The following is a 26,177-nucleotide window of genomic DNA, read 5'->3' as shown; positions in this document are numbered from 1 at the left end:
AAGAGGCTAATAAGTATATTTTGAAGGTTTTGTTTCAAGAAAAATCGAATTTAGTAAGTGAAAAGAGGTTTTCACTCGGTTGACTTCGCCTGAAAAAGCCACAATGAAGATAAAATTTGTTTTTTTGGACAGTTATAATGCTTTTTCTTCAAGTAAAAACAGGACTGAATGCTTTTCCTACAAAGCTAACTATTAGCTTCTCGAAACGAAAGTGGAAATAAATTTGAAAAGAAATCAGTTGGTTTTGTCTTTTATCTTGACTATAAGAGACATGGCATAAAAGGGGAAGGAGCTCGCCTGAACATATGCCATTTGTAGTTAGGGGTATTATTTAGGGGGGGGGTTTCTACCCTCCTTGAATTTGGATAACACTTTAGGGGTGGTCGTATTAGCTTTGGAGACGGCTTATTCGTTTGGAAACTGAAACTTCTAGTTCTTTCTGTCCAAAGGCAAAACCCTATGCCTCTGGGGTTGACAACCCCTGGGGCAAGGTCTATAAGTTCTACTAGTTGCCTGTATCCGATCAAAATTTGGAATCTTGTTAAAAATAATCCAAAAGTCAAGTAACTAGATCTCATGGGTTGACAAACCCCCATCAGCCCCTGGCCAAGGATGCCACTTATGCAAGTTTCCCATTGATAATATATAAAAAAAATTAATAGTAAAAGAGGGCATGATTGATTCTGAATCACCTCGATTCGCTGCTAGTTGTGCAGAGATTTGTGTTTAGGGCCAAAGCCTGATGGTCACGCATAGCCAACACCTACCCTTAAACCCGACTTTCTAATATCCTCCCGCTACCAGCACATGTGTATAGGGTCCCATAGCTTAATATACTGTTTTTGCATGGTTATCACCTATTTAAGTTTTTCATTGTCACTTATTCTTTCAGGTCATACAATGAAGACAGCTAGGCTAAAATGTTTATATTGAAATATATTAGGATTTTTTTTTCAACGCGAAGCATAAATGAGATTGACTTAAATCAAAATGTAGCCTACGATCAAACTCTATAGAGTTGAACTGTGTCATATTTTTTGCTATTACTAAAGGTCATAAGACTTCAATGTTTATTTTTTACTTTTTTGCCAAAAAGACGGCTTGTCGCGAATGGTCCCGTTAAAGTTTCAGAGAGAGTCTCAATATAAAGCCTTATGTGCTACATGAGAATCAGGATAAAACAACCTATAGCACACAACACTCGAATCTTATATTCAAAACGTCCCCCCCCCCCTAAAAAGAGCAAAATTAAAACTCTATCAAATACAAACGAATGATTTTAATTTTCAGGTAATCATACAAAAAGGATCAAGTAAAAAACATAAGCTGAGTTCAAAAAATGACTATCTTCTTTGACCCATTGGCATTCCTCGTTGAGGCATAAATTGCCTAACACCACGTCCACCTCGAGCTCTTCCAGCTAAAAAGATGACTCAAAGTAAATAGATGTCATAAAATACAGATAAAAAATATATATTAACACTACTATCTAACACTTTCGACGAGATACAGGCCGTTCAGACCAGCTCGGCGCTGATTATTGTCAACGTTTCAGTTGCCAGTTTCTTTTTCTCCCAGGGATGAGTAACAAGCCTGTCGTAGCTGGGATAGAACCCCGGGACCCATATTGCTCAGCAAAGAGCTTTCATAATTGTTAAAAAAATAATATATAACAGGATAACGTAATGATAACAAAATAGCAATAGTATTGCAATACTAACCTCAAATTTCCAATCAAAATTAAATAGATGTAAGCGATAACAAATTATAATATAAAAAAACAATATAACAGGATGAAATAAATTAATAAAAATATACCACCAATATCATAACAATAAAATATAATAGAAAGGATGTTTAAACATATACTTTCCGCACAATCTACAAGCAAGGTACGCAAACGGTAATAAATTATTTTTGGAGTACGGGAAAAGGTCTACTGCAGACGATATAATATTACCTGCAATCATAAATTTATAAAAAGAAGTGTTTTAGGAAAAACCTAGCTGCGTCAGGGACCCAAAAACAGGACGAGAGCCCTTGATTCAGGTGGCAGAGGATACACAGCTAAATATAGAATATCCAGCTGCTTAATTTAGCAACACCGTGACAAGTTAAGTTTCACTCATAAATTAAATCGTAAGGACGAGAGAAGCAACTTTACCTGGCAGCTTTGAAAAAGTATTAATATTTCAATAGCGGCTACTCAGGGATGTTCAAAGCTTAAAGGCAGCGAGGGGCATGGGAACAGGAAGACCGACGTGACTCAAAATTTCACATACAATAGTATTTCAGAACAAGTAATGAGAGAGAGTAACTTCTCTATTATTAAAATGAAGTCGCTCAAAGAATGATAGTTAAATATTTACCAATTAAAGGTTAGACCATTAACCGCAAAACCTCCACCAAAAAATCATTTCTAGAACTTTAAATAAAAAAGGCGGTAAAACAATAAAACTCCGAAATCAACCACTTATTGACAACGCACGCGCAACAGAAGAGAAGCAGAAGAGGAAAGGCATCAGAGAAAAAACACAATGTTGACTGAATGATTCAATGAAATGGCTCAACAATGGCATTGCGTAAAATCAAGATTTTCATCTAGAGCTGGATGACTAAATTACTCAAAAGAAACATACTATTGCGCTTGGACGTCCCTTTAATTTTGACGTCGTTTCCAGTATGTCAAACACACTTTGTAAATCACTCCCCGGAGATATTTAAGAGAGGCAAAAAAGTTGCCTAGATCTGAAGGAGATGGTCATACTGAACCTTTAATCTTCGAGATTTTTACAATCTCAAATTTTACGAGATTTTGACAATGGTGTCTGTGCCATCCTATATTTTCTTGTGTCCATAATCATAGCTTACTTCCTTTAGATTCTCCTGGAACTTCTGCAGATAATAGTACCCCTGTTACTTCAGGGAGAACGGAGACTGAGGTGAGTACAAAACTAATGGACCTGTTCGAGAGTTTACTTTGGTTTGATGAAAGGTTGCTGCCCTAAGCGTTTGTAAGTCTAGTTTTTAGTTTATTTCGTGTATCTCAGGTTTACCCTTGACTTTCTGAAATCCATCTGTCCAAAGGCTCTAACAGTATATCACAGATTGACCAAGACTGTTATCTGAGTTGACAACAGTTTACCTCTTAACCACAATATTGACTAAAACGAAGGCATGCAGAAGCCTTAGTGCCCTCAGAAAGTCCAAACAGATATTTCTTTCGCCGATTCAAAGAATACTCTTTCACAGTTTAATTTAGTCGTGTTTCTTATTGGTCAATTACATGAATGTCTATTTTTCCTTCTTTTTTCAAACGGTTTTCCAACACTTATAATAAAGCCAAAAATCTAGTCAAGAAAGAAGTAGTTCAGCAACTGAACCCTTACTGGATGTCAAATTATCAGTTCTGTAGCTCTCAAAATATCTAACAAGTCAGCGAAGTTAATGACCTCAAACGCCCAAAATGAATGAATTTTATATTGACAAGCGTTTCGTCTCCTGGAATATGAATGGTAGTCTTAGTACCAAAATTACCGTGCTTGAACAGCTCTGCCTCACCGAAGAAATTATTTATCTCCAAGAACACTTTCTGTCTAACGACAGTAGAAATATATTCAATGCCTTACCCTCACACATGGTCCATTTTGTACCAGCGAAAAAACCTAAGAAACGAGGGCGCCCCTCGGGTGGACTTGCCACGCTAATAAGTGGGCATATCAACTCCGAATTGTTCGCTAGTTCCAACCATTTCTTAGCAGTTAGAGTTGGCGAGACTGTTATAATAAATGTGTACCTGCCCACCGACTACAGAGACGATTGCTCCGAAATGAAGTTTGCTCTAGCCTGCAAAGAACTGGGGAAATGTATGAATAAAATTAGTGCTTCTCATCTCCATTGGATTTTATTGGGGGACTTTAATTGTGATATATCCAAAAGTGAAAGCTCGCGTTCAGCTCTTCTGCTTAGTCTGATTCCAAATGAAAGTGCTCTTGTACCGAAAGCGGGTGACTTTACGTACATCCACCTTACCGGATCAGTTTCTAACCTTGATCATGTCCTTGTGTCTAGTAGTATTTTTAGTAGCTCATTAACAGTAAATGTGCTCCGTGAATTTTTTGCTTCTGACCATTTACCGCTATCGTTCCGAATCAGTGCACCATTTTATCGAATGCGCGCAAATCGACCTTCAAAATGGACAACAATCATTGAATGGAGTAAAACCGATTTGACTCAGTATCAGTACTGGCTTGATAATCTACTTTCGAAGATAAAAATACCTTTTGACTTGCTCCAAACATCAGTACCTATTCCCACGTCTGAAATTCGTCTAAAACTAAATATGTACTCGTCACTTATTTCGCATGCGCTACTACAAGCAGAATCACACTTTGTCCCTCGATCCAGAGTCCGTGCTGGGTCACAAGTTAAGGGCTGGTCCGGGAACCCATCCCTTGTTGAAGCCTGCCAGAAGGCCAAATTTTGGCTAGGCATATGGATAGAATGCGGGAGACCCAAGAACGGCATAGTGAACCAAATACGGATTTCCACAAAGCGCCATTTTTCCAAAGAACTGCAAAAACATAGAGCCGCTATTCGTTCTGATTTTTCAGAAAAGATAATGAGTAATCCGACGCTTCTGTGGAAAAGTTTGACCCGCAACCAGAGTGAAAGAAACGCTCCGTCAGCTCATATCTCTACTGAGGCCTGGCAACAGCATTTTTTGAAAGAGTTTTCAGAACTTGATTCCAAAGTAGAATATCCCCTTAAATGTGATCTCAATCGGATACTGTCAAAAAATACTGTACCCACGTTTATTGTTTCACTGTCTGATATTATGAATTCTGCGCAAAAAATTAAGAAACCTTTTTCGAGGGGTACAGATAATATTTGTGCTAAGCACATTCTTCTTGGAAGTCCCCTACTACTTTGTCACCTTGATCTCATGTTCCAAATGGTGTTCACAACTGGAATAGTTCCAACCTCGTTCTCTTCTGGTCATCTTATTCCTGTTCCAAAAAAAAATAACAACGCTGAATGAGTGTTCTTCATATCGGCCTATTACAGTTGCTACTACTTTCTGCAAGATTTTTGAAACACTCGTAATGCCAGAACTTACAAATAAATGCTACATGCCGCCATATCAGTTTGGCTTCCAAAAAGGCCTAGGGTGTGCCCACGCGCTTACTGCACTATCGTCAATACTTATAGATGCTGATAAGTCTGGTGATTCGCTCGTCCTAGGGAGTCATGATGTAAGCCATGCTTTTGACTCTCAGATTCACGCACAAATTCTCCTTGAGCTATATAAACGGGGAGTTGACACGTCTGCCATTCGTGCTTTATATGATATGTATAACCATCTTGCTGTTGTTATCAGACTACCTGATGGGACCATAACACGTTTCGTTATTCCAGTCCGTCGAGGTGTCAGACAGGGTGCCCTTACCTCTCCAGTTGCCTTTAATAAATGTATCCTGAACCCCCAATCCAGCGCAGTTCCTTCGTGTATTTTAAAAGGGATTGATGTGTCACTTATCGCTTATGCAGATGATATTTTTAACCCTAGTGGAACAGTACAGTCGTTCGAAAGAAATTTTGCTATTTTAAGTAAAGAATATGCTAAGATTAACCTTACATTCAATAGAGAAAAATCGGACGTGGTTCTGTTCAACTGGGTTGAAACTTGAGCAGGATTTACTATTAATCTCGACGGCGCGCCAGTTTCTCCAAAATCACAAATGAAATATTTAGGGCTTCCTATCGGTGACACTCTTAAAGCAACAAGAAGGCTCTTGATCCTTCATTTCCAACGTCGAACAGCAGCTGCATACGGAAGCTTGGTAGCAAACAAACTTCGACTCAACCGTAAACTGCTAGCGAAACTCTACAATGCTTCTGCACTCCCGAACTTCTTATACCTTGCACCTTTTTGGCGTACGTTTACGATAACCGAGACGAAGGAGCTTCGGCGAATCTATTTCCGGTATGCCAAATACCTGCTTGCCCTTCCACCATGGTCAAGCAACTCCTGGGTCATTAAAAGATACGGCATCATAGACCCGAATGCTTCTATCAGAAAAAGCATAGAAGCTTATAATAGTAGAATTGGTCGGCACCCATGGAGAGCTATTTTGTTTCAATGAATGTTTTGCTTTTGTATGTTTTAATTATTTTTAAGTAAGGTGAAGTGTTGAAAAGTTTCTTGTGTAGTTTTTATTTCATTTTCTTTTTCCTCTTTTCTTTTATTCACATTTTACTCCGTTTTTCATGTGTATTATAACGGGTTATAAATAAATTCAATTCAATTCAATGTCACATGCTCTTCCAGTAAGGTCTGATTTCAACCCTTTGGTACCGAGTCATGTTATATGGAATACCCTTCCTAATTCAGCTAGAGAATTCCACTCGTTTGGCACTTTCAACATTTAAAAAAAAAGTTTTTGATTGATTTTTGAACATTGGTCACTGGTCAATTTTTTGCCTAGAGACCAGAATAAATTTTGGACAACCACCGAAATCTTTCCCTCTTTCTTTATTTAATGTTTGAGTTAAAGTTCAAATAGTATGTGCACACCCCCCCCCCCCCCCTTATTAAGGCCATGGATCCTTCGTGGGATCAGTGCATTATATTTGTTTAAAAAATTTTCTTACCATTCATTAGAGCTTATCTAGTCAATTTCAATTAATTTTATCACTCTAAACGAGGGATAACTATTCTCTTAATCAAATTAAATGATAAACAATAACCTATAGTAAATACAAAGTTAGCCTACAGTTTGGTTTTGAAACATCAAGCATGACTTACCAGCTGAGGCACGTAAGATCGCTGTTTTACCTCGAACCGCCTGTGCTTTGCCTTTCTGCAGCGTTTTGAACATAGGAGCATTTTTAAGCATATCTGGTAAAATAAGAAATTTAATCTTTGAACCACGAATAAAAATGTTCTGCATTTGACCAACTCTTCCATCTCTGAAAAAAAAACGTCAATGATTTATAGCATCATGGAAAAATACGGAAAGAAACGTTAATCGTTCTACCATCATGGGTGTCCACCATAATTTAACATAATGAACTAGAGTAGTGTAGATCTTAAAGGGTAGAGACAGAGTACTCACTTCTTTACTTATTGATGCTACATCATCCATAGATCATCAGCATTAATTGTCTTCTTACCATTCATTCAAAATAGCACAATAAAACTGAGAAACCTTGAATTACTCAATTACCAGTTACTTACAGATTACAACATTTTCACTGCCTTTTGACTATTTTTATGTAAAAAATAGTCAATCCCCTCCCCCAGTGTATGCTTTAGCCACATTTATGATTTGCTTAAAGTACAAATGACGTTAAAACCAAATAAAGATCTACCATACCCCCCGCCCCAATATAAATATTTTTCGGGAATGTTGCGAATCGTTTTTAAATTTTTATTTTAAGCCCGTTTACACACCCTCGGACCTCACAACAACATATCTTGCACAATAAAAATGTCTGGCATGTAAAAATCGAACCAATGTTGATTCTTAAAACAAGACTCCCAATTGAAGTTTTTATTTTCGGAAGGAATAACCAGAGTAAAAAATAGAAGAAAGATTCTTACCCTTAGACTAACTGAAGTTACTTTGGGTCAACCAAGACAAGTACCTTGACGCCATACTTAAAGAGATACTTTTTATACTTTTTACAACTTAAATAAAGAAGCTGTAAAGCTTATAAGTGAACATTTTCTCTATGGACAGCGTCATTTTAATCGTTAAAATATGCGATTTTAAATTACCTTAAATTGCAGCTAGGAGCAATCTAAGGATTTCTCCTTGTAGAGCTCCAGAATGATAACTTGAGTTGTATGCAAAGTTCATTAGTGTGACCAGGTGCTATTCCGTATTCAGAGCATCCCAATTGAGTGTTGTTTTGGTGTAATTATTATCCCTCCACCCATTAGTGCTTAACCTATCTAACTTAGTTCTTCTGTCCTAGGAATGACGCATGGATGGATAATAAATAAATTTATCAATTAACAAATAACTAACATCATTTTTATACAATCCTAATAACCAGGTTAATTCCAGATTTGCCTCTCACTCAATTGGACTATCTGTCTTGGCCTTTTCTACAATTAGCCATGGCTTGATGCCCATAACTATTTGATTTTAATTCAATTTTGTTAAACTGTGTCCAAGGGTATATTATCTAGAGTATCTTAAGAGAATTTGAAGTTAAAATTATCATTGTTTATAAAATATCGTCCCGCATATAACATATAGAGACTCTAGAAAACTAAAAGAAATTAAACGAGTTTCAGATGCATAGGCAATATAATTTACAAAAATGTATGTCATTACTATTGCATTTTGTTCCTGCTGCATTATTGCCAAAAATTCTGAACTTCTCAGAAGAAAGAGCGCTATCGTTATTTTTTCTTCTTGGGCTTCAACATTTTAGGAGACTAAAATCCGTTGACAAAACAAAACGTAAAAAAAAACAACAAAAAACAGATGCGAGGAAAAATTCTAAGTTTGATAATTGCAAGCTACAGTTTAAGGCCTTAATTCACAAACTGGAAAATGAAATCCAAAGAAGATATAAAGCTTTCTTATCTTTGTGGTATCAAATCGATTCAAACTTTTACCCCAGCTTTACCTAATTTTACTCTATGGGTGTGTTGAATAAAACAATATTTACCATTTCTGAATCAGCTACAAACGGCAATTTTCCTGACAAGACACTGTCTTTTTAAAATATACTTTTAGACTTTTGGGCAGTAGCTTGCTCTTTACTAGTTTCCTAGAGGGGCTGACTGGGGTAGCACTAAAAAGTAGGGTTTAAAAACCTCTGGATATTGATTTTCAAACACATATTTTTAGCATTTCTACTCTAAAAATTCCACCCAAAAATGCAATTTTTGATGGTATATGGCACTTAAGGATGGAGTTGTCCAGACAAATTCACATAGAGCACATATTTATAATCAAGAGCTTTAAAATGAGCCATCTCTCTGTGACACTGCAGTTAACTTCTACCTCTGCTAGTCAAGTAATGAATTATGAAACTTAATTGAGGAATGGGAGCGAGAATATACTAGAGGGAAAATTGTAAAACTCAATTTTAGGGCTTTTGGCCATGGAGGTTATGACATTGCCCCTTTCATGCTTACTTTTTGGATGGCATATGGGAGTTTATGAAGGTGTTGTCAAGTTTGTACAATGCGATTTAACATAAAAACTGTCATTTAAATGAATCCTTACACAACACTGTATGAAGTTCCAGAGCCATGCCAGCAAGTTCCCTGTCTTTCGAAAATATGACCTCGAGTTTTCGAAAATTATCATTCCAATTATGTATTTTTCGATTTAGTCCCACGCCATTTTCGAGGACTTTCAGGCTCTTTTTTTCAAAATTCCTGTAACTTCGTTTGCAAAATAACATTTTACTATAAGATTGATCGAAATAATAATTTCGATTCACGAAAATGCTTCATCAATACAGAAAAAAAAAACTTTAGACTTTTGGTTACTACGGGACTTTGTTCTCTCTTTACTAGGTTACAGCTTTTGCTGCGACCATTATTTTCATTTGATGGTAAATAAAATTTCAGCTTTGATATTTTGCTTCTTTTTACTGAAATTCAAAGTATTTAAAGCACAAATTAGTATTGATAATAAAAATTAAAACTGCCTATTTTAAAAGAGAATTACAAATTACACACAAAGATTTAAGGAAGATAAAGGACTTAAGAGAAACGGGAGCTTCTTGGGAGGGTCTAAAGAGGGAGACTTTGAATGGATTGGGATGGAAAAGGGGCATTTGTAGTTTTGTTGGCCTCAAGTAGCTTGATGCTGAGCTTTGGCATGCTTGAGCTTTGAGCTCAGGTGGCATGCTTTGATTTTATTAGTATATGATATAATTTCATAAACCAATTCAATTGTTCAACAATAATTGTTCTGACAATTGATAACAATATGTCAGAAAGGGAAACCCAAATAGCTTTACCTTTTAAAAATCTAATTGGTTCCTCTGTAGGTTTCAAACCAGTAAAAAAAGAGTTTAATTGTGTCTGATTGGTTCTTCTGTGTTAAATTTTAAGCTAGAAAAAAAAAAAAATCAGGCTATACAATTTTTCGTGCAGGTAAACTTCGTTCCTCCACAGTCCACTATGCCCTATAATGTTTGCCATATTTTCATAATTATTGGCCTTGTATAATTATTCTTTATTCTAGATTCCTATAGATTTCTTGTATTTTGGCACCTTCCAGTTTAAGGTCCTAGGGGTTCCATTCAGACCCAGACCTTTCCTTCGCAAAATCTAGAGATTTTCATGATATACCCATTAATCCAACTCCTTGTTCCAGACGATTCATAGGACGGGTAAGGTCAAGACTTCAATCAAGTGTATATCTATCCGGATTACCAAAATAGGAGAAGAGTTGTTTGTTTTTTCATCGAATAATTACCTTTAATACATTACATCAAAACAGCGGGTCCAATAGCAGTCAGAATTTTTCTACCTGCTATAATCTCTAAAAACTTCTTTTCTAGTATCTGCAGGGGCAAAGAAAAAGATTTCATAGGTTTTTTGAGAATACTTGCATGTTCTTAAAACTAAACAAATTATCAATCTTAACCAAAATTATCAGCACTGCTTTTGAATTAATATGAAAAAGAAAACAGCAATTTTGTTTAAACATAAGAGAAAAGGCTTAATCTTCTAAACTACCATTAAATTATGGTACTTATTAATTTCCCCATAAAGTAGTAATGACCTGAAAGCCACGGCATTGAAAGAAAGTTACAGTTGGTGTCTTGCTAGCTTAATCAATAGCTATGTCTGAGTAATAAATTTAAAGAAAGAAGTTTCTGTCAAAATCAGAAGTTTTTTGTTACATTGTTTTAAGATTCCAGAAATTTTTGTTGACTTCAGAACCAATTCTTAAAAAATTCCTATTTTCCACTTCAGATTAATTATCTATCACTACTAAATTTGTTCATTGTTTTTGTACTTGTTTATTAGAATAACAGCCTTTACCCAAACTGATTTTTCAAATCTAAAATGATGTCAGTTTATGTTATCTAATTAGGGTAGCAAAATTGTATATTGAGTAGTTACAGTAGGTAAAAAAGGACACAAAATTCATTTTGGGACTCAAATGAACCTTAAGGAGTGGTAACAGCTGAGGTAAATATAGCCAAGAAACTGACATGGCCTTGAGCCATTTTGTTAGGCTTGGATGGCATTGTGTTGTGGTGATTGGTAACAGTAATAGGCTAAGTGCAACATTGACAAAAGAAAACTTAAAATAAACCCAGCAACAGAAAACTGGAAAGCCAACTTATTCTGGTACTTACTGTAATAAAAGAGAATATCTAAAATAAAACAATTGATAATAATTAATGAATCTAAATGAAGTAATGAAAATGAAATAATGAAAAAATAAATATGTAAAAGGAAATAATTAATAATGAAAAACAGAAGCAGACAATATTTGAGGTTGTACCTAAATGTCACTGTTACATCCGTCATTTGACAATTCATGTTGTCCTCAGCTTCAATAAGCTTTCCTCTGTAAACTTCTCCAGTTATTGTCTCACAAGTCACAATATGGCCTTCAGCCTCATGAAGAACCTAAAAAAAAAATTCCAATTTGAACAGATGCTCCATAACTAAAAACTTCATGGAACTGGGCTAATAATTGTTACAAAATATTTTTCTAATTTACGCCACTTACGTTTACGTAATGTATTGGTCATTAAAACATAATTTTTGCTTTAATGACTGAAAACTGACATACAGCCTGCAAAATTCAAGAAGTAAATACAGTTGTGAAGGTAGCAGACTGGATATTTGGAAACCATATAAATTCCATGTGAACAACATTACTACCTTTTTTTATTGCCCCAAACTAGATATAATCAGTGAATCACCTACCAGCACCCTAAAAATACTGCAAAGCTTTAGAGCATGCAAGTGTAGCAAGGAACAAAAACTGTTGTTTGCTAGCCATTTGTTTATGGTGAACAGCAATCAATATTTTGGTAACATTAAATAAGAGTTGGCAAAATTTCCAATAAGTTTCCTGAAAAAAAGGTAACCGTTTTTCTAAATCTGTTAAATAGTATAGACAAAACCATCAGAAGACCAAATTAAAATTTTTATCCATATCATTCAATGTTGGGCTCATGCATAGCATCGGATTATTTATTCAAACTCTGTATCTCTTATAGATATTTAAGGAACAATTCTGTAAAGGTCAATGTGGAAATCCCAGATTTTTGTTTTCAATAAATTTTCGATTTACATATATTTTGATATAAATATATTTTCCAGCAAAAAATTATTGGATCTACAACAAGTAACATGTGCAGTCCTAATTACGTTTTTTGAGGAGCAAACTTTCAGCCCAAACCATCTGAAGACCAAATTAAAATTTGTATCTGTATCATTCAATGTTGGGCTCATGCATAGCATCGGATTATTTATTCAAACTCTGTATCTCGTATAGATATTTAAGGAACAATTCTGTAAAGGTCAATGTGGAAATCCCAGATTTTTGTTTTCAAGAAATTTTTAATTTACATATATTTTGATATAAATATATTTTTCAGCAAAAAATTATTGGATCTACAACAAGTAACATGTGCAGTCCTAATTACGTTTTTTGAGGAGCAAATTTTCAGCCCAAACCATCTGAAGACCAAATTAAAATTTTTATCTATATCATTCAATGTTGGGCTCATGCATAGCATCGGATTATTTATTCAAACTCTGTATCTCTTATAGATATTTAAGGAACAATTCTGTTAAGGTCAATGTGGAAATCCCAGATTTTTATTTTCAAGAAATTTTCGATTTACATATAATTTGATATAAATATATTTTCCAGCAAAAAATTATTGGATCTACAACAAGTAACATGTGCAGTACTAATTACGTTGAGGAGCAAACTTTCAGCCCGAAATCCGTGAGGGATGGAATGGAGAAGGTTCATAAATTCGTTTTATTAGGAAATCATCCATAACAGGTTGTTGGATTTCATATCTGTTGAGTTTTGGTCCCTGTTGGGTTGAGTTACTTACAGTTCATTGTCACAAACTATGTGATCAATCTTCAAACACAGATGTCAGGTAGCAGAGTAAGAAATAAAGACCCACCGTTTGTGCAAAAATAACTGAAAACAATATAAAACTTTACAAGAAAACATTCCAGAAATAATAACTGAATTTTTACTTTTGGCTATAATATACAATTTCTTATGAATCATGTTTTGGGGTTGCTTCTATTTTATTCAACTATTATCCAAATTGAATATAATCTATATCTTGATTTGTCTCATAAAGAGGGGCATATGGGAGGGGCTGCAATTTTTATGGTGAGAAGATTGTATTTAGTAAAAGTTTTGAATGGAAATCCAATTCTAACACAATTTTTTTTTATTCTATTGTTTTTATCTCAAGATTAGCCTTCAAACAGGGTTAATAATTATTCAAGCATTAGAAGTTGTGCAGATAGGAGGTAGATATTAAAAAAATTTCCAATGCCCTAATTTGAGCAGAATATCTATTCTGTAAAATTTCAGTTACTTACTTAACAACTTTCCTAAAGTGTAAAAAGATCCTAGACTGCAGTTGAACCACTCAATCAAGCAAAAATACCCGCCAACAATACTATAAGGGGGAGGGTGCCCGTATACCAATGATGAGGGGAATATATTGAAGATAAAAGATTATATGCAAAATAGAATTCTCAAGGAATAAAGAAAAGTACGTAATTTTACACACCAAACAAAGCAAAATTCAACAAATAGATCAATTCCTTTTATTGGTACTTATGTATTATACTGCCAAAACACAAGAAGTGAAGTTAGGTTAATCCTAATGAAAAGTACCAAAACATGTTGAAAATATAATACATTAGAAACAATAGAAACAAATTACTTAGAAACATCTAGCTATATATTTGCACATTAAGGGATGGGGTGGGGGTAACCTGACCTAAACTTAACTACCCCCCAGCCCTAATTAATGTGCAAATATATATTGACCAAATTATATAATTCTAATGTATTCTGTCACTTGCCACTTATTTTTCAATGACCATAAGCAAAATTTGTCTTGATACAGAGAGATAAAACCAGGTTGTTCTTGAGTTTTACATAGCAGAAACTAGAGTGCTGGCAGTATCATATAGAAGTACCCTTTAATCTAAAACACATTTAATTACTATGTATTTAAGATTAATATATTATGCCCAAAACCTAGAGTAAAAGAAAATAAGACTGAAACTAAATTGCAAAAATAAGAGAAAAAGGTATCATCTAAAAGGACTTATTTAGTTTTTGAGTAAAACAATGATTATATTTTGAAAGAGCATAAAAAAGGTCTTAAGTGGTATGTTCATCTAATTTATAGCTCAATAATGAAAATATCTCAAATTTATCATGAAATCTCCTCCACCCCTCTCTGCATAGCTACCATGCTTTCCATTTTTCATTTTAGAGTAATTTTTCAATCTAACTTATATCAATCAATCAATCAATTTATTTCTGGCCTGTCAACAAAACAAAGAATTTGTAGCCCTAGTGATAAGGTAAGACAAAAAAAATAAAAAAAGAGAAAATAAACAACAATGAAAAGAGAGATCACAATCAACAAACACAAACATAACTACATATTATACAAAGAGGGAAGACTACTTGTGGTTGAGTTTTCTAGCAGAGGATATGAAATCTTCCACTCTTTTATCAATAATGTTTGCAGGCAGAATCAATTTAAGTTTTTGTACTGGAGAAGAATTACTGGTCCAAGGAGGCAGATGCAGCAGATACTTGGCAAATTTAAAACAGATTTGGTCAATATTTTTTTTGTTTGCAGCAGAAAAAAAAAAAATTCCGAATGGGGGAAATAGCAAGAAGATGGGGCACAGTTAGACTGTTGTAAAGTTTGGAAACGTGAAACCAACTAAGATTTGTGATATTAAATGCAAGCAAAGCATATGCAATTTGAATATTTTAGTGAGGTTTTGAATTACAAGCTTAATGGCTTCTTTAATACTTCTTCCAATGGGCATACAAAAAAAAGGCTATCAGAAAACAGAATAGTTGTTCCAGAAAGTTCAAGTTGCATGTCAGAGTTACCCTAAAATTGAAAGCAATTGCTACAGTTTTATCAACATTAAAATCCAGATTGATTTGCTGATATTGATGCTCAAGTTTAGGAAAAGCTCTCTTACTTCCCAAAAAGGTGCATCTTAGATTCAAAATATCATCAGCATAGGTAAATAAAAAAACATTGATTCCACCATGTATACACATGCACTCAACAGAGCATGATCAGCAGAAACCAAGTTATTAAAAAGAGCAGGAGAAGTTAAACCACCCTGTCTGACACCCTTCAACATATTGAAAAGATCTGTACCTCCTTTTATTTTAGCTTTAAGATGACTACACATATAATGGAGACAATTAATAACAGAAAGATCAACCCCTCTTTTTATAACCCTGTCAACATCTGGGCAAATACATATGAATCAAATGCTCTAGCTATGTCAAGTGTGCAAAGAACAAGTAAATCCCTAGATCCTTCCACATCAGCTAGAACATTAAAAAGGGCATAAAGAGCATGTTCCCAACTTAACTCTTTCTGGAAACCAAACTGATGCAGAGAAGCATAACACTTATAAAAAGTTTCACTGAGTTCCAGTTCCAAAAATTGTAGGGAGGTATATGGACTAACACCAAGTCCTTTCACCTCTTTGACTTCTTCTTCAGAAAAACTAGCTACTGGAAGCGCTATTCTGCTCCAGTCTGCAAACAATGGATATATACGATTATGAACAATAATAAACTATTATTGATTGTGGGAAGTGCGAGTACCTGAGCTACCTGTCCCCAGCAGTTTAAGGCACTAGGCCGGCCGGTACCAATACGGCTCTTCCTACTCATTCCCGCTCTCTTCTGCACAATCAAAAACTATGGATAAATTGCGTCCCATTAAAAATTGACTTCTTCAAGCTTTAATCCTTATTAAACAACATTTCTCTTCTTTAAGGTATCAATTGCTGCCTTAAATATCTTACGATCAATTTCCCATGGCAGGTTAGAATCCAGGATAGCTGTATAAGTATTTGGAATCTTAGCCAAGGAGCAGAAACGCTTAAGAGCAACAGTCTCCTCACTCTGAGCCTGGCAATCAAATAAAATATGCTGGATTGTTTCCTCTGTTGAAAAGCAGATTCGGCATAAAGGGGAATGATGTAGCTTCCAATTAAATAACAAGCTATTTAGAAGTAGGGCACCTGATTTCAGTCGGTAATATAGCACTGTATTTAATCTTGTATGAAATGGAGATAACATTTATGTACTGTGATTAACTTTGGATCTTTGCCTGATAATATCTCGTGAATTGAGGTCAGAGGAAGGACTAGGAGATAACATGGAAGCCTTTGCTGCTAGAGAATCAGCCATATCATTATATTTTATACCTTTATGACTAGGAACATGTTGAAAATAAACTTCATTTTCCTTGATCTTAAGATTAAGAAGCTGTCTTCTAATATTATATAAATCTTTGTCATTAGCAATTCTATTAATATTTTGGATCAGTAATAATGCTGATTTAGAGTCAGAGAGACAGAGTATATTTTCAGATTCAATGTTATAATTTATAAGAGCATCCAAGGCCAGGCGGATGGCACATAATTCAGCAGACAGGATAGAAGATCTCAATGGGAGAGGAGAATAAATATTCAAATTCAGGGATGGGATACATGCTCCTGCTCCAGCTCTTTCCCTCTGGACGGATCCATCAGTATATATTTTTCTATAGTTGGGGTAAGCCTTTGAGATGTGTTCAGCCAAAATAGTCTGGATCTCATAATTAGGAATCAAATCTTTACTAATAGAGATAAGTTCTACTTGACAGCTTGGAGGACTCATTTCCCATGGGGGGGACTCAGTAAAGGGATATGCATGAAGCGAATGTTGATTCCAGTTTGGGACCTCCAGATGAAACTGATTCCATGATGAATGGGCATTGGGACAGGCTGACTTCTCAGCAAAGGTATGTGCATATACAGCATGCTTGGCTCCATAAGCCTGGATTTGCGAGAAATACTTTATCCTTAGACTAGATGCTCTTTCACTTAGGGACACCAATCCCGACAGTGTTCTTAACTTTGACAGAGGAGTATGCTTATGCACCCCCAAAGCTATTCGAATAGCAGAATTTTGTAAAGATTCAAGGATTTTGAATGAGGATGGGGGACGAGCTGAAAATATTTGAATCCCATATTCTATATTTGAACGAATATATAATTTGTAAAAATCCAAAATAATCTTTGGGTGACATCCCCACTTACTTCCAGCAAGTCTTTTTAGAATACAAAGTCTCTGAATAATCAGAGATTTCAAAGAATTAATATGTTCATGCCACTGCATTTTAGAATCCATTAATAAACCAAGTAACTTCACTGAATTGCAATATGGGATCTCCCTTGAGAAAATTGTCAGTGGATTAGGAGGATCTAGAGTACCATTAGTAAATATAATGGCTTTAGTTTTACTGATTGATATTGGAAAGCCAAATGCTAAAGAGAATCTCTGGACTAGACTTATATCATGTTGAATAAGGCTTTGAAGAAGGCTAATATCCCTTCCTGACTTCCAAATGATCAAATCATCTGCATAAAGGCCAAATGATGCATGAGATACTTGAAATTCAGAAACATACAAGTTGAATAGAAGAGGACTCAATATTGCACCTTGAGGAAGTCCTCTTGTAATGGGGCATTGCTCACTTCTAGACTGATTTACTTGAACGTAAAAATATCTATCAGTTAGAAAAGACTTTATAAAACTTATAAAAGGATATGGGAAGTCAAGATTTATTAGGATTTCCAATAATTTATTGTGGACTACATTTCCATAGGCATTCGACCAGTCAAACAGAACAGCCATTGTGACATGTCTTTTTTTGAGGGAGTTACAAACATCAGTTTCTAGCCGGGTAATGTTATCTAAAGAGCTATGTCCTTTTCTGAAACCTGTTTGTTCACTAGGAAAGAGATTGTTGACTTCAGAAAACCACTCAATTCTTGATAAGACAAGCCTTTCCAGAACTTTACTAAAGGAAGGTAATACTGATATAGGACGGTAAGACTTGAGATCATTAGATGAATAAGAAGGTTTTAAAGCTGGGAATACCTGAGCAATCTTCCAGGCATCTGGGAACTTTTGACTTGACCAAATAAGATTATAAAGACTTAAGAGGGCTGTATGAAACACCTTTGGGGACTCAAGAATCCACTTCATATAAATACCGTCATAACCTGGGGAAGACTTGATGTTAAGAGAATTAAGTGCTACACAAAATTCATCTTGGGAAAAAGGTTTCATCAGAGTACCCTTATAAGAACAGGTAAGAGGGAGATTACAAAAAGGAGGTCGGCTGGGATGAAAGTCTGAGCAATCATTATTAAAAACATTGGTAAACAGATCTGCTTTCTTTTTATCTGATACAATTGGATATCCATCCTGAATGATATCATATCTACGGTCATCATTAGGCTGCTTTCCACTATTTAGTTGGCTAATGAAATTATGGACCTTTGAAATTGGGGTTCTAAAACTGATACTTGAGCTGAAATTCAGCCATGTACTCTGTTTAGCTCTCCTACAAATTAGTTTCACCTTAGCACATGACTGCTTATAAAAGATTGCTGTTGACTGAGATGGGTGCTTTTGAAACATTTTACGAGCCTTTCTTTTTGCCAGAACTGCAACCCTACACTCATCATTCCACCAATTCTTGGGTCTTTTGGAGCCATTGTAAAAACGTACCCTAGTCATTGGAATTGCCGATTTAGCTGACTCCAGCAGGATTGATCTCAAATTAGACTCAATGGCATTAATATCATAATTAGGAGAAACAAAGGAAAAATCTACTTCATTTAATATCTCACGAAAAAGGGACCAATTACCTTTGGAGTTGATAAATGTAGGGACGTAGGGTTTGGGAGTGTAGCATAAATCTTGAAATGATGTAAGAATTGCACAATGATCAGATTGGAGAGACGACACCTTTACCATCTGAACTAAATCATAATATGAAGAAGGACCTAGAAGCAAATCTATAGTTGAGAAAGAGTTAGAAGAAATATTATACCTGGTCTGAAAGTCAAATGGAGTGAAAATCAAGGTGTCAGGAAAATTGGACAATATGTACTCTATTCCTCTTCCTGCTTTGTTGCTACCTGCTGATTGTTCCCAGAGAGGACTGTGGGCATTAAAATCACCAAAAATAAAGGTATTATTACCTGATAATTCTGTTTCCAAGATACTTTGGATGTCCTTACTCCCACATGGATTATAAAAGGATTTTATGGCAAGATGGTTACCATTAGCTAAGGTAATTAATATGCCTACAACATCTATTTCATCCCTGTAGATAGTTAAGGGTTGAGGGGAGTGTTGGATTGAATCATGAACAAAAATTGCCACACCCCCTCCCTTTCTTTTAGTTGATCTATCCTTCCTGTAGCACTTGTACCCAGGCATTTTGATTTTCTTGTACTGATGAAGATTAGTCTCTTGTAGACAAATAATTCCTATTCTCTTATCATTTGCACATTGGATAAGATCAGCAAGTTTATTTGAATTTAAAGAGACGCAATTCCATTGTAGGATCTGCAGCTTAGTTAACATAGGAAGGGTTGAATAGGTGACATGCATGATATTTTGAGAGAATGGATGATAATTCTGTTCCTATTTCATTGAAAATAGAATTGGAAAAGTAGTATTCTGCAATTTCTTTTGTTATACTGGCTTTTTTATCTTTAGCCATATTTGATTGTAATATTAGGTCCACTGATGCAACATATTTAATTAAATTAGTAATATGAGGTCCAACTCTATCTTGCATAGTTATGGCTTGAGTAGAAATATTAGGAAAAGCTGCCACTCTTTCAGAACAAGATTTAGGCTTAGTTTTAGGATTGTTGAGGGATGGGCTAGCTTCAGCCACCTTGGGATGCTCCTTAGCCAATGGAGGGTAAGAAGTCTCAGTAGGAGGTATGAGTGCCTGATTTGGGTGGTTCTGAGAATAACAGACTCAAAAATTTTGAACAAGATACACAAAATGGTTATAGGGCAGTATAATGACTTTTTCCCTTTTTGGGAATAGGAGTGATCTGGCAGATGTAAAACTGTTGTGGCACCATACCTGTAGAAATTGACAATTGGAAAAACAGCAAGAGGTGCTGCACAAGCAAATCACTAGCATTTTCAAAATGTTTAGCAGAGACGAGATCAACACTAGAGGATGTTTTTTTCTTGATCTTTCTTAAAGTGAACTTTACATCAGAAGGAGTAATTGAGAAGGTAGACCACTGGAATTTAGCCAAGATACAGTTTTATAATATTCAATTCACTTAATTTCAGAAATATTACAACAAGAAGTCTATTTGGAACCTTTAAGACTTCCATAAAAGAGAAGGATCACTTACTATATTGTCTACATTTTTTTGTATCAGCATGATTTTGTGGTTCTTAAGAACTCTTGCAAATTTTCTTTTTGTTCTAAAATACAAATTGTTTACTACACCAGAACATGGTCTATCACATTCATTCCAGAGCCATAGCTTAGCTGATGCACAAGCTGAAACAAGATTTGAGTTTTTCGACCAATCAGCCACTTGTTTTTTTGTGAACACATCTAGTTGGAACTGCAGTAAGTTCTGCACATCAAACTGTGTGATTCATTTCCGCAAGATAATTGGTAATCTGAATTTCAATCTGAAACTCACTAAGATAAGAACTATAGTTGGGGTTAAGTAGATGGAATGGAACCTTTACTTTATTAAGTAGCAGGTCACACTCTAACATAAATAACTGGTGATTTATGCAGCTCCAATCTTGGATATTGAACCATTTTTTGAAGTTAGAAGTTTTGATAGCATTGATGCACTCAATATATACATAGATCAGAGGGTGATCAGAGCAAAGGCCTTCATGCAAGACTATGGCTTGGTTCAAGGAAAAAGAAGAGACAATATGATCAAGGTTCAACATTGAGGAACTAGTGCCTATATAAGTAAAATTTTCATCTTTTTCAACTAGAGAGTAAAATGGTGAAATGGAGCTCCAGAGCAATTGACTCCTTGGGAGGGTTTTGTTTGTAAAGTCACAATTAAAGTCACCAATGATTATAACATATGAGTCAGATGACTTCTCCACTTTCTTGATGAGTCAGCAAACATTTTGCAAGCACTTGGATACTTTGAATCAGAGCTTTCATTGCAGTAATTTGTTGGGAGGTAAATACTTATTATCAAAATATCCAGGCGTGATACTGGAACATGATTGCCAGATTCAATCTGATTGCATGCTGTAGGAGCCAGAATGGCAAGGAATTTAAACTGAATAGCTAAAGAAAATAAATTTGAACTTGAAGTCCAGCTGCCCAAAATAACCCTCTTTGCATTGATGCTCAGAATTACACTGAACATAAGCATGTTCAAATGAAATTCCTTACCACAAGTCACAAGATTTAACACAAGTCACAAATCTTTGATGAAATGGTATAGTCTTAAAAACATTATGGTTTTACTAGCATGGGAAGAAAGGTAAGTAATTCAATGGTCTATGTCTGGTTTTTGATGTGTGGTAAATAATAGAGACAAAAACTTTGGAAAGTAGTGAAAAAAATTTACATCAAGTTAAGTGAAATTAACAGTTACTACCAGTAGATTGTCGCTAGTGATAAATCACTAGGGGGTGGGAACCCTCAGCAAAAGAGGATTTTTAGGGAACCAATTTTTTTGAGAAGACACATTTTTGGGGAAATCCCCCAAAAATTCAGGGATAGCAGAAGCGCAGGTATTTTCAGACAAAATCTGACAACAAATTTTGCTATGCCATGAAAACTGCCAAGTAGCATTGCTACTATGCTACCTCACGCTTTGTACAGCAGAGCACAACTTGTGTTTTGACACCTTTTCTTTAAGCATAATCTTATATATAAAGATGTTATTTTCACAAAAAAATCTGCCAACAAATTTGAAAACTGGCAAGTGGTATTACTACTTTGCTATCTCATTTTTTGCATGGTAGTCCAAACCTATATACATCAAGCCCAAGAACACTAATATTTGGTAAATATTTTCATGATTCCATTACTAATGCAGGCACTGAGTGAACACTTTGCTTGATGTCTTTTTTATACTCTTTCCAAATATAATAATTTTACTTGCAAATCCAGTTTAAAGCCCTAAAATGGGCCCTAAAGTGACACTGATTTTTTTATCCTTAATTCATATTTCCAAGGATATTTAACTGCATTGCATTTATCCATTCGTTTTTCACTTTTGTAGTTTTGTTGAAGTAGCATGCCATTTAATGTTTTTTTTTTTTTTTTTTTGGTCTTGTAAAAGGAAATTAATTTGTAGTTTTTTGCTCACTTTTGCCTTTGTTCATAACATCCCATCTATTTACAAAGTTAAAGCAAATTTTAAGGCTCAGCAAACATACCTTTTATTATGAAGAAAGGAGTTAATTAACTATACTAAAATATTTACTATTTGTCAAATTTATCATATTTAGTTGTGAACAATCTATGCCCACTGAACATATGACTTAGGAATAATTGATTTGCATAGTAATAATAATAATATATTGTAAACACTTACAAATATAAGAAAACAGCAGAACACTGAAATAGGAATTACTCAATTAACATTTAAAGATACAACAAAAAGAACAAAGAAAACAACACACAAATGTGTGCATGTTGAGGGACAACAAAATCAGTGCTTATCAATTGACCATTCTCTGATTCAGGGACAAAAAAACAGGGTCATCAATGGGGTACTCTTCACAATAAATAAGCTTTGCATCTACAAAGGAGGATCCAATAGAAACTTTAGTTATCTATATAGTCTTGAACTAATACAAAGCCTGTCTGTTTTTGTAAGCAAATGCCATAACAGAAAATGCAGTAGATACTTAGGAATTCTTGGCTAACATCCTTATAAACTCTAATGTCTTTATTTAGAGCTATTTCATTGCTTGGAGCTTTTATAAAATATTGAGTCTTGACTTTTGCCTCAGCTTACTTTTTGTTATTATGAAATATATGTCACCAAACCTTTATTTTCTTTAACAAAGGCATAGTAAGCATCAATTACCTTATCTATTTCAAAATCCTGAACCCAACCATCATCATTATTGCTTTCAATTTTGAAATGGTTTGATTCTTACTGTTGCTTATCTTGTAAGACTGTTTTTCTTTCTTCTTCAGTTTTGATTTTCATTACTTAAGACTATTTGCCAATGCACCTTGCTTTAGCTACCCTTATTGGTCTAGTCTTACATGATGGTCCAGGTAGTTAATCTTCTTCCTCTTCTTCTTCTGTTTCAGCAAATGAGGGTTTCTCAGTCAAGACTGTTCAGCCCTATTCCTTTTGATTCACTCTGTGAGATGAACAGAGCTACTGAATTGGTTGCTTCTTATTTATCTTGAATCTGCTCAGATTTTTTCCAGTAAATCTTTTGATTCTATGAGTTGAAATATAAGAGGATAAACAGTGAGTTCTGAGCTGTGTGCAGGTACTGTCAGATAGACTTTTAGCTGATAATGAGATTCAGTGGTGTTTGAAGAACTTTAACAGTTTGCATTGCAGTGTATTCTGTGCAGATGTCAGCATTTTAAATTCAAATAGACAATGGTTAGTTGTTACATTTTTAAATTACAATACCAGCAAAGAGGGGACAAGGGAAATGAACCTCTTGAATTAAGGAACTGATATAAAAACACCTGGAAATTTAGCCCATCTGAGCCAGACCAAATTCTATAAATTTTTTTAGAAAGATGCTTATTGGGGAAGGGATTGTTCAGGTGGTAAGACAAACTTCTATTCCTTCAAACAAATAATCATTTATAATACTTGTAAATTCTTGTTTTCATTTAATGGTCCAAGTGGTTGATTTTCACCCATTATTAATACCAATACCCATTGCTTTAGCTGCCTTTATTGGTCTAGTCTTACATGATAGTCTAGGTTGTTGATTTGTTAATTGTTCAGGTGGTAGGACAAAAATTTCTTTATCTTCCATGAATTATCATTTATAATAATTGTAAATTTTCATTTATTGGGTTTTGGTCAGGTTGTTCTATTGGTCTTATCATATTTGATAATTCAAGATATTCCAAAGAACCATCATTTGAAACAATTGCAGATTTTTGTTTTTTAAATCTTCCTACAGACATTATATGGCTGGTTGCACTGAAAACTGTAAGCTTAATGATGTTTATTCTCATAAATTATTATCTTTTATGCTATAAATGAAATCATATAAGGAAAATGCATGACATAATTCATGAATATAGCATTAGTGCAGATTTTTATGTTAGTAAATTACATCATTGCAAAACAAATCCTTTTTTTTCCAAAATTAAGGTTTTTTAAAATGCATACAAAATAGATAATATGTTTTTTTTTTGTTTTTTTTAGTGTTTCCTTCCAAGGAAGAGTTATTGTAAACTAGGACTGTTGGTCAAGTTTATCCACTTTTTGCTATCTTGAAAAGGGGTTACTTTGGTCTGTAGACTCATTCCTGAAGTTTCATTTTCCTGCACTAGCTCCTTTCCAAGATAACAGTCTAGTTTACAATTACTGCTCCTTAGAATGAAACAATGTAGGCTAAAAAAAAATAATAATAACTCTGTATCATCTATTTTCTATGCATTTTGATACATATCACTGCTTCCCTCAAATATATTTAACAGCAAAGAGGCAATGTCCTCAAAATCAAGAAATAGAAAAAAAAAATTTGGAATATACAATTTGGGTTATATATTTATTCATTAGGGAGAGGTGGGACTTGTTAAAATAAGAAGAAGTGCTTTCAGAAGTGATAGAAGGATTTATTTGAATGATTTAGTGTTTGGCTTATTTCTGAGGAGGTAACAACAGCCTATTTTAGCCCTTTTCTACAGCAAAAAATAGGCTAAGGGAAAAAGGTATAATCTTTGAAAATCCATAAAGGGCTTAAAACTGTATTTCTGAGTAAAGCAATTGGCATACTTTATTCAGAAAGAGCATTGTCTTGGATGGTAAGCTATGTAAACTTAATTTCTACCTCAGCAATGGAAACATCTCTGAATTTACCAAAAACAAGAGCAATGCATTACAAAAGCCTAAATAATTTGGGCTACAAACCTATCTTTGAACTTAAGGGGGGGTAAGAGTAAAGTAAAAAGAAGCTCTTTTATAAATGGTAAATGTAAATATTTTTTCCAACTTGCACTAAAATCTGATGGTTTCCTTCTCAACAGTCCAAATTGTAGACTGACATCCCCAAAAATTTATTAGGCCTTAATTTTACGCATCATAATTATATTGGACAATGAAGGTGTGATATATTGTCAGAAAAATAGCTAAGCCTATCGAAGAGATTAAAATAAGGGATCTAATGTTAAGCTAGGCCTACAACTAGAACCAAAATTTAACATTGAATTGTTTCAAACTTATACTAACTTTGATAGGGACACCGATGGACATTTCGTAGTTTCAAATATAGGAGCAACTTAGCAGAATTTCAGTTCCAGAAATGTATGATAGAATAAAATTCTAATATGTTCAGCACGATGATTATGGTGAATTACCAAAATCAAAATCTAGTTTTCGCTAGGGAGTGTTGATAGCAATTAAACCATTAACCCTAGACAGGTCACTAAAGAAAGAATACTAGGAAAAATCTCTGAGGTCTCCCATGCAATCTCTAGCTCAGACTACTGACACAAAGAATGTTCTTGGAATATTTATTCTAAATTGTCAATTTTAGATCACGTTATAAAAATACGACATTAGGCTCTGATTCTCAGTCTTTTTTGGCCGGTGATCAAGCCCATTGGCTTGAGCAGATATTGCTGGTCGGATTCAATTGCGACTTCGAATGGGTCTGGGACTTTTTTCGACATCAGTAGATGGTCTACTAAGTTTACATTGGGGTATCATACGTATCGAGTCACACAACCCTTGCTGCAACTTCAGACCTGAAGGCTGTCAAGATGATCGGTTTGTTTGTCCTTGAAGTGAGTGCTTTGACGTCTGACCTGAAAAGAAGCCAAATATTGCACACTGCTGTGTCAATAACCCACCTGCTGTGTGATTATAATATACC

At 34.7% G+C, this 26,177-nt stretch overlaps 1 protein-coding gene across 1 annotated transcript; it reads right to left on the bottom strand.

Moving 5' to 3' along the window:
* Positions 1–1,264: 1,264 nt before the first annotated feature.
* On the bottom strand, positions 1,265–25,683 carry LOC136026213 (small nuclear ribonucleoprotein Sm D3-like). The gene is made up of 4 exons (XM_065702554.1): positions 25,532–25,683; positions 11,499–11,626; positions 6,809–6,972; positions 1,265–1,420 (listed from the first exon to the last, which is right to left on the bottom strand). Exons 1-4 carry the CDS (start codon positions 25,553–25,555, stop codon positions 1,344–1,346), a joined length of 393 nt encoding a protein of 130 aa, XP_065558626.1. The 5' UTR covers positions 25,556–25,683; the 3' UTR covers positions 1,265–1,343.
* Positions 25,684–26,177: the final 494 nt, after the last annotated feature.

Source organism: Artemia franciscana, chromosome 4, assembly GCF_032884065.1.
Source record: "Artemia franciscana chromosome 4, ASM3288406v1, whole genome shotgun sequence".
Classification (NCBI taxonomy): Eukaryota; Metazoa; Arthropoda; class Branchiopoda; order Anostraca; family Artemiidae; genus Artemia; species Artemia franciscana.
The sequence above is the reverse complement of the archived record's forward strand: the minus strand, read 5'-3'. Positions and strand labels throughout refer to the sequence as shown.